The sequence below is a fragment of the Oxyura jamaicensis genome, chromosome 1, assembly GCF_011077185.1.
Source record: "Oxyura jamaicensis isolate SHBP4307 breed ruddy duck chromosome 1, BPBGC_Ojam_1.0, whole genome shotgun sequence".
Classification (NCBI taxonomy): domain Eukaryota; kingdom Metazoa; phylum Chordata; class Aves; order Anseriformes; family Anatidae; genus Oxyura; species Oxyura jamaicensis.
Window position 1 is genome coordinate 261117 of NC_048893.1, and position 8543 is coordinate 269659.

At 72.6% G+C, this 8543-nt stretch overlaps 2 protein-coding genes across 2 annotated transcripts in view; both read left to right on the forward strand.

Moving 5' to 3' along the window:
• ADM2 (adrenomedullin 2) overlaps positions 1-3410 on the forward strand; it is a 4633-nt gene extending 1223 nt beyond the window's left edge. Inside the window, exons 3-4 of the mRNA XM_035315502.1 lie at positions 2794-3000; positions 3142-3410. Coding sequence (XP_035171393.1) covers positions 2794-3000; positions 3142-3343 — 409 coding nt within the window. The 3' untranslated portion in view covers positions 3344-3410. The remainder of the gene's footprint in view (positions 1-2793; positions 3001-3141) is intronic.
• Positions 3411-6048: 2638 nt separating this feature from the next.
• Positions 6049-8543, forward strand: part of MIOX (myo-inositol oxygenase) — a 3682-nt gene continuing 1187 nt past the window's right edge. Inside the window, exons 1-4 of the mRNA XM_035334996.1 lie at positions 6049-6090; positions 7994-8056; positions 8189-8269; positions 8374-8536. Of these exons, the coding sequence (XP_035190887.1) occupies positions 6073-6090; positions 7994-8056; positions 8189-8269; positions 8374-8536 (325 nt within the window). The 5' untranslated portion in view covers positions 6049-6072. The remainder of the gene's footprint in view (positions 6091-7993; positions 8057-8188; positions 8270-8373; positions 8537-8543) is intronic.

An 8543-nucleotide genomic window follows, 5' to 3' on the forward strand; every position in this document is an offset into this window, starting at 1 on the left:
TGTGTGTCTGTGTGTGTGTGTCTGTGTGTGTGTGTCTGTGTGTGTGTCTGTCCCCAAAGCCTGGGCAGAGTGTGAGGGTGTGCAAGGGCCGGGCAGAGTCCATGTGCCCAAGTGTGAGCAAGGCAGGACGAGGTGTCTGTGCGTGCCGTGCCGCCTGGTGCCTGAGCCCGGGTGCGCGTGTGCCGGACAGGGCACACGGGGGCGAGGACGGGCAGGGGCTGCACGGCGCCAGGATCCCTTGTCAGGACTTTCTGCCGAAGGAGGAAGCTGGGAAGGGGATTAAAGCTCCTGCCGGCGCCGTGTGTGCGTGCACGCGCGGGCTGCGCGCCTGCATGTTGCTGCTTGAGGAGCTGGTTGGGGCTGTGCCTGGCTCCGTGGGAAGCCTGCGCCCGGCTCCGTGCGACTGCGGTGCCGTGGGGTGGCACAGCATGGCTGGTGCTGGTATCCCTGGGGCCGGGGGTGCTGTGGGTGGGTGTCCCGGGGCTGTACTCGGGTGGGTGCCTGCTCCATGCTGGTGCCAAGGGAGCTGGGGCAGCAGTGAGAGGCAGAAGAAGGGGGGGGGGGGGGGGGGCCCCCCCCCCCCCGCCCCCGGCCCCGGCCGGGACCGGCCCCGGGGGGGCGGGGGGGGGCCCCCCCCCCGGCGGGCCGGGGGCGGGGGGGGGGGCGGTGGGAGCCTGCGAGCCTCGCAAAGCCCCGGGGGACCAGGCAGGGAGCAGAGCCGCGGCGATCCCACGCGCTGCCGGATGCACCGGGGCAAAGCCAGAGCAGGCGGGGAACTCCGCAGCCGTCCTGCGGGAACCCGGCACGGGGCTTTTAGGGCTGGGGGCACGGCGGGGCTGCCTGAATGAGCGCTGCCAGGGAAAGCCCCGCACGGCCGGGCAGGCTCGGCTCCAGGGTTTCCGGGCACCAGCTGCCTCCTGTAAACACATCCGAGGAAGGGGCAGGAGAGCGTGAGGCCTTGCCCCGCCGATGCTTCCTGTCCCTGCCGGGCTGCAGGAATTTGGCCTCTGTCCCTGCTCCCCGGGGCTCGTGGCCAAGCGGCGTCCGGCCTCGACACGGACGAGCCCCCGGCCCCGCAGTGCAGGGCCAGCAGCGCCGTGCGGCCGCATCCAGCCCCGGCGGGGGGCTCGGTGGGCTCAGGGCGGTGCACGCCAGGAGCAGCGTGCCTGTATGCGTGGGGGGGGTACAGCGTGGGGCTCTGCGTGCCAGCAGGGGAGGGGGCACCGTGTGTGCGTGGGGTGACCGCCCGTCCACGTGCACTGCGGGACGTGGGTACGGCTGTAGGAGTGCACGGCCGCGTGTGCGTGCCGGGACATGTGTGTGCTTGGTGCGTGCGTGTCGGCATGCACCCCGGCACGTGGGTGTACCTGTGTGTGTACAGGGGTCACGGCACGCGTGTGCGTGTTCACAGGGGGCCGTGCCTGCAGGGACAGCTGCGTGTGCGTGGGGTTGCACGGTGTCCGTGTGTGGGGGGGGGGGTTGCACCATGGCCGTGCCCCCGTGTGTGTGGCACCGTGCCGGTGGCGCAGGAAGGTGCGGGGGGCTCTGGCAGGGCTGCAGGGGCAGTGCTGGTGCTGCTGTGTGCCCATGTGCCGGTGTGTGCGTGGGGGGCTCCCCACCACTGTCCCTGGGTGCCCCCAGCCATGTGGTGCGTGATCCCCCATGGCCCCCGCACCCTGCCGCGTGTTCCTGCGGGGCCGGGGGCTGGCGTGGGGCAGGGCCCGGTGCCGATGGGGAAGGGGCAGCAGATGCACGAGCATTGAATTTGGGGGGGCTCAAGGGCTCCGCTGCCACACGCAGCCCCTTGGTGCCCTGAGGCTGCGCCGTGCCCGGAGCTGGGCCCCAGGCCAGGGCTGCTGCTCACCGGTCACAGCCACAAGGAGTGAGCCAGTGGAGAGGGGCCAGGGGTGTCCGTGTGTGCTGGGGCCAGGCTGGGGCAGGCAGCGCCCCTGGGGCATGGGGGCTGTGGGGGAGGTGGGCAGCGGGCTCAGCAGACCCCCAGCACAGGGGTTTGGCACAGCCATGGGGCAGAGCACGGCCCCAGAGGTATCAGTGCTTGGGGGCTGAGTGGGGGCACGTAGCGGGGCTCCCGGCCCCACTCATGTAGCGCAGTGGCAGAGGCATGGGGCAGCCGTGGAGGGACGTGGGTTCTGGTGTCCCCAGGGAGCCCTGCGGGATGGGACGAGAGGGGCCGGGAGGTGACGGGCGCGCATCCCAGCGCCGCTGGTTTGGAGGCTGGGAGCCGGCGGGCACGGCCGTGCTGCTGGCACCACCTCCCCGCCGGCCCTCGTGGCGCAGCGTGGGTACGTGGGGGGGCGCAGGTAGCTCCTGCTCGGCCTCCTCCCGGCCCCACGCAGCTCCTGGGGCCCGGCGTGGGCACGGGGCTGGGGTCTGGCTGCACAGGGGGTGGGGGGCACTGGGCGGCTGGGCTGGGGGCTGCTGGCACCGCTGTGCTTTGGAAACCCCCCCCCCCCATCCCGTGGGGCGCAAGGCTGGGGGTGGAGAAGGGGGCTGGGGCTGGGGTCTCTCTGGGGAAGGGGCTTGATGGGGGGGCAGCTGCTGCCTGCAGAACCAGTGCCCTGGTGCCAGCACCGGCTCCCCGAGGCAGCACCCACCCGGCGCTGGCTCCGCACGCCCTCTGCAGGATGCGGCCACCCAGGGCACGCTGCGGGGTGCCCCAAACGGGACGGATCTCCTGGGGGTCTGCGCCCCTCTGCAGCCCCCCCCCTGCCCGGGGCTGTGCGGCACTGAGTGCTGCCCCCCTCCTGCTCACCCCGCGCTGCTCTCTTGCAGGGAGCCCCCGGACCGGAGACCCTCCCCGGCCTCGCTGCAGGTGCCCCGGCAGCGCCCGTCACCGTTCCCACTCCACGGGGACCACCCGGGGCTGCAGCCCCCGGCTCCACTGCAGCCTGCGGGTGGCCCCCGGCGCAGACAGCTCGGCCCCCGGCACGGCCCGAGGCTCACCCCCCGGCACGGCCCGAAGCTCACCCCCCGGCACGGACCCCGGCCAGCCCCCCGGCACGGCCCGAAGCTCATCCCCCGGCACGGACCCCGGCCAGCCCCCCGGCACGGCCCGAAGCTCACCCCCCGGCACGGACACCGCCACGGTGCACTCCTCGTCCCGCGGCACGGCCCCCGCCTGGCCCCCCGGCACCCCGGTCCGCGGCGGGGCCGTCGGCACGCCGGGGGCCGCCTGCACCACGCGCAGCTGCTGCGGGTGGGCTGCGTGCTGGGCACCTGCCAGGTGCAGAACCTCAGCCACCGCCTGTGGCAGCTGAGGGGACAGTTGGGCCGCCAGGACTCGTCCCCCATGAACCCCAACAGCCCCCACAGCTACGGCTGAGGGCGGACAGCCCCCGCCAGACCGCCCGGGCCTGCGTAGGAGCTCCCACTAAAACGCTTCCAGAGGCTGCCGGGCTCGTGTGCGCCTTTCTGCGGGGTGCCCGGGGTGCCCGGGGTCCCCGTGTGGGGCTGAGCCCGGCGCCAGGCTGGGAGGGGGCTGCGGGGTGGCGGTGGCCCCGTGGGGACGGGGGTTTGTCCCCAGGGAGGGTCCAGGCGGGACGAGCGCCGTGTCACCGCGGAGCTGCTGGCCCGTGGCGCCTGGCGGTGGCCCGGCCGCCGGGGGTGTTGACCACAGGTCCAAGGGGCGCCAGCCCTTGTGCAAGAGCGTGGGGCCGAGCCCCTGGCCCTGCTCCTGCCTGACTCAGCAGCTCGGTGGCCTCATGGCGAGTGGTCCCATGGCAAGTGGCCCCACGGCGAGCGGCCCCACGGCAGGCACTGCCTGTGCCCACCCAGGATACGCGGTGACGTGGGGACCCCCCCAGGCACGTCCTGGCCCACGCCTGCCCCTTGCTGTGTCCAAACCTGGCGCTTTGTGGGTGCTGCCGGGGGGGCACGGGCAGGGGGGTCCCTGCTGTCCCCAGGGCAGGGAGGGGCTGGGGACAGGGACACACAGGGACTACAGGAGCAGAGCATAGGGCCCCTGCCCAGCCCGGCTGCCCCCAGCACCCTTCTCCTGGTGGGGGTCCCAGGTTGGGCTCAGTGCCCTGGGTCCCCTCCCAAGGCTGAGGACAGGGTGCTTGCGGGGTCACATCCTCCCTGTGGAGGTGGCTGCCCCCTTCCCCCGATGTCCTGTCCTCCTTGTTCCCCCCGAGACCCCCCCCATACTGCTCACAGCCCTGGGATGGGACCAGGACCGGGTGCTGGTGGGCTCCAGGGCATGGAGAGATGTCCCCGTCCTGCCCCATTCCTGTCCCCATTCCTGTCCCCGTTCCCCTCCCAGCTCCTGCCCCCCTCCAGGCCCTGGTGCAGCCCCAGGGTGGTGCTGAGGCCCTGGGGACGAGCCCCGTGCCCCCGGGGCATGGCTGGGAAGGGCCCCGGGGTCTCTGGGGACCAGGATTTGGGGGGGGGGAGGAGGGCACACAAAGGGACCCCGCGTCTCCCAGGCACCCCACGCTGTGATGGGGCTGTGCAGCCCCCCCTCGGCTCATGTCCTCCCCGTGACCAAGGTGCTGGGGGCCAAACCAGGGAGCAGAGGGACCCCAACCTGCTGGCAATGGGGCCCAGCTGCAGGGGGTGGGGGGGGACACGGGACAGATCCAGCCCTCTGTGGAGAGGGTGGGGGGCACAGCACGTCTGCGCCCCTTCTCCCTCCTGCCCGCCCCCGTCCCCACCACCACGGGCACCCTCAGCCATGCTCCCCCCCCGTCAGCCCCATCCCTTGCATGAGCACCCCCCTCCCCCTGGGTGCACCCCCCCGTGCCCCTCATCTGTCCACCAGCAGCCTTCCCACAGCCCCTCCATCCCCAGGACCACCCAGTGCCCCCCCCCCCGAGCACCAGGGGATGGGGGGCACCCATGGGTGCTGCTCCCGGCCCCTCGCCACCCCCACCCCAGGCGCCCCAAACCACGGGGCTGGGTGGGGACCAGACCGCAGGGCCCGGGTGGGAGCTTAGCCCGGAAAATCTGGGGTCAGACACCACGATTTTGGCCAAGCTGTGCCAGGAGGCTGCAGCCGCGGCATCGCTGCCCCTGGGACCTGTGGGGACTGGGACGACCCCTGCCCGGCCCAGGCTGGTGCCCCCCGGTGCCCCCAGCCGGATCCGGCCCCGCTGCCGGCGGGAGGCGTCGCGGCCCCGGCACCCGGAGGCACGCCGGGCACTTGCCCCCCAAATATTCCGTCGGGTTTGGGCTGAATAAAGCGTGAGACTTCCCGACGGGTGGGAGCGAGCCAGCGCTGTCGTGTCGGGTCGTGTCGTGACGTGTCGTGACGTGTCGGGTCCGGTCCGGTCGTGACGGAGCCCTGCACGAACGGGCGTTGGATGCAGTGCCCTGGGCAGTGGGGCAGCACCGGCCCCAGCAGCCCCCCCATGCCCCCCGTCTGCCCACCCCTCTGCCTGTCCGGGTGTCCCTCGGCCCCTTCCTGCCCCCCCAGCCCCTCACCCCCCTCACCTGCCCCCCCTCCTGCCCCCCCCAGCCCCTTGGGATGCGGGGTCCATCCCCACGCCCTCCCCCCAGACGCTGCCCCACGGCCCCGTCCCACTCCCGGGGGACGTGCTGGGTGCCCCAGCCCCTGTGGGACCCCCCCCATTTTCTCCTCCCCTCCCCCAGAGCCCCCTTCTCCCATCCCCACTGGGGAAAGGGGCAGCGGTGGGGCCAGGGCTGTCCCACGGAGACCCTTCCCCAGCATTAGGGTCTCGGGGTGCTGCAGCCGGTGTCACCAGGACACCCCCATGTTTGCCACGGCTGCAGCCCCCCACCCCAGTGCCCCCAGCGCCGTGTGCCCCCCCCCCGTGGCCGTGCCAGCCCAGCACCGCGGTGTCCCCGTGCCCCGCTGCCCGTGGGGCTGCCGGCAGATGGGGGTCCCCGGCCGGGTCTGGGGGCTCCCCCACCCGGGGGCTGCAGCATGGGACACGCCAGGACCCCCCTGCCCCGGAGAGCAGCGACAGCGTCGTGGGCTCAAACATTAACCGGGGGCCGGTTAACTGGTGACCGATTGCCCCCGCGCCCGGGGATAAAGCCGGGGGTCCCGGCGGCCGCTCCGTGCGCCCTCTGCCCCTCGCCACGGCCGGGATGAGGCCCCCCCGGGTGGTGAGTACCCCCCTAGGGCCAGCCCCGCTCGTCCTGCGCCGTGCGTCGGGGGCAGGACCACCCGTGCAGCCCCCTCCCCACTACCCCACTGCCGTGGGGCACAGCCCCGTGAACATTGCCCCCCGTGGGGCCCCCAGCTCAGCCTGGCAGAGCGTGGCTGTGGGGTGGCTGCCATTGGGGGGGAGGGGGAGCAGGAGACCCCCCAGGACTCTCCAGTGTCCTTCCAGCCCCACGTGGGACCCACTCCCATGGGGATGCCACCCCAGGGGGGGGTCTCAGGCCCCTCTGTGTCCCAGCCCCATGTGGGACCCAGCTCCATGCGCATCCGATCCCCACAGGGCACCATTCCCCGTGGGGGTCCCGTCCTCGTGGGGTTCCCACCTCCACAGGAGTCCCGGCCCCCAGGTGGACCCAAACCCCCAGGGTGTCCCATCCCCAGGGTGTCCCATCCCCAGGGGATCCCATCCCCGGGGTGTCCCATCCCCAGGGGATCCCAGCCCCAGGGGATCCCATCCCCGGGGTGTCCCATCCCCGGGGTGTCCCATCCCCGGGGTGTCCCAGCCCCAGGGGGATCCCAGCCCCCGGGGGGTCCCACCCCACGGCACACTGACCCCACACACCGCGCTGTGGGGTCGCAGCGGGGACTCTGGGCAGCTCCTGGCTCTGGGCTCTCCCCCCCCCCCCCCCCCGAACAAGGCTGGTGCCCCCCCCGTGCCCCTGCTGTGTTCCCTGGGGACACAGGAGACACGGCCCCGTGCACCGGGCTGGCCGGTGGCACAGACTTTGTGCCCCGTGGGGACACAGCCTGGGCCCCCGCTCGTGGGCTGCAGCCCCCCGCGTGGGGCAGCCGTGGGATGGGGATGGGGCAAAGGGGAGGTGGGGCAGTGCTGCGTGGGGCTGTGCAGTGTAATGCAGTGCTGTGCAGGGCTGTGCAGGGCTGTGCAGGGCTGTGCAGTGTGATGCAGTGTAATGCGGGGCTGTGCAGGGCTGTGCAGGGCTGTGCAGGGCTGTGCAGGGCTGTGCAGGGCCTGGCAGTGCTGTGCCGTGGGGAGCAATGCTGCACCGTGCAGTGCTGTGTAACGCTGCGCTGCGCTGTGCCATGCTGTGCGGTGCTGTGTAGCACTGCGCAGTGCCTTGCAGTGCCTTGCAGTGTGATGCAGTGCTGTGCGGTGCTGTGCCGTGCCGTGCTGTGCAGTGCAGTGCAGGGCTGTGCAGGGCTGTGCAGGGCTGTGCAGGGCTGTGCTGTGTGATGCAGTGCTGTGCAGTGCTGTGCTGTGCTGTGCTGCGTGGGGCTGTGCTGTGCTGTGCAGTGCTGTGCTGTGCTGTGCTGTGCAGTGTGATGCAGTGCTGTGCAGTGCTGTGCCATGCTGTGTGGTGTGATGCAGTGCTGTGCTGTGCAGTGCCTTGCAGTGCTGTGCTGTGCTGTGTGGTGTCATGCAGTGCTGTGCAGTACCGTGCAGTGTGTTGCTGCACAGTGCTGTGCGGTGCAGTGTTGTGCAGTGCAGTGTGGCGCACTGCAGTGCCGTGCTGTGCTGTGCAGTGTTGTACAATGCTGTGCAGTGCAGTGCCATGCAGCACAGAGCAGCCCCACGCAGCACAGCCCCACGCAGCACAGCCCCACGCAGCACAGCCCCACAGCACAGCCCCACGCAGCACAGCCCAGCCCCACAGCACAGCCCCACGCAGCACAGCGTGCCGTGCACCGTGCAGCCCCGTGCCGTGCCCCCCACGCTGCGCTTTGCTGTGCAGTGACGCTGTGCGGTGCGGCCACTTTGCTCTGGAGGCCGCACGGCCCCGGAACCCTTCGGGAACGTTTTGTCCCTGAGCCTTTTAGCTCTGTCCCCACGGCCGGGGACCGGGCTCAGGATCGGGCCCCGCTGACCCTGGCCCCCTCTCGCCCCAGGACCCCGACCCCTCCGAGGAGCCGCAGCCCGGCAAGGCCAAGTCCGAGTACCGCAACTACACGGTGAGCCGCCGGCACCGCGGGGCTGGCCCCGCTGCCCTCGGGGGGGGGGGGGAGGCAGCGGGACGGGGGGGTCCCCCCCCCCCCAGCCCACCCCACGAGGCCGGGCCCCCCGAGCCTGACGCTGCGCCGCAGGAGGGGAAGCTGCTGGACCGCGTCTACAGCACCTACCTGCTGATGCACACCCACCAGACCGTCGACTTCGTCCGCAGGAAGGTGCGCGTCCCTCCTCCGGCCGTCCGGCCCCGCTGGCACCGTGGTCCCGGGGAGGGGGTCCCGGGGGTCCCGGGCTGGCGCTCACCGCCCTGGCCCGTCCCCAGAGCGCCGAGTACGGGGGCTGCTCCCTGCGCAGGATGAGCGTGATGGAGGCGCTGGAGCTGCTGGACCAGCTGGTGGACGAGTCCGACCCCGACGTCGACTTCCCCAACTCCTTCCACGCCTACCAGACCGCCGAGGGCATCCGCCGTGCCCACCCCGACAAAGGTGGGGC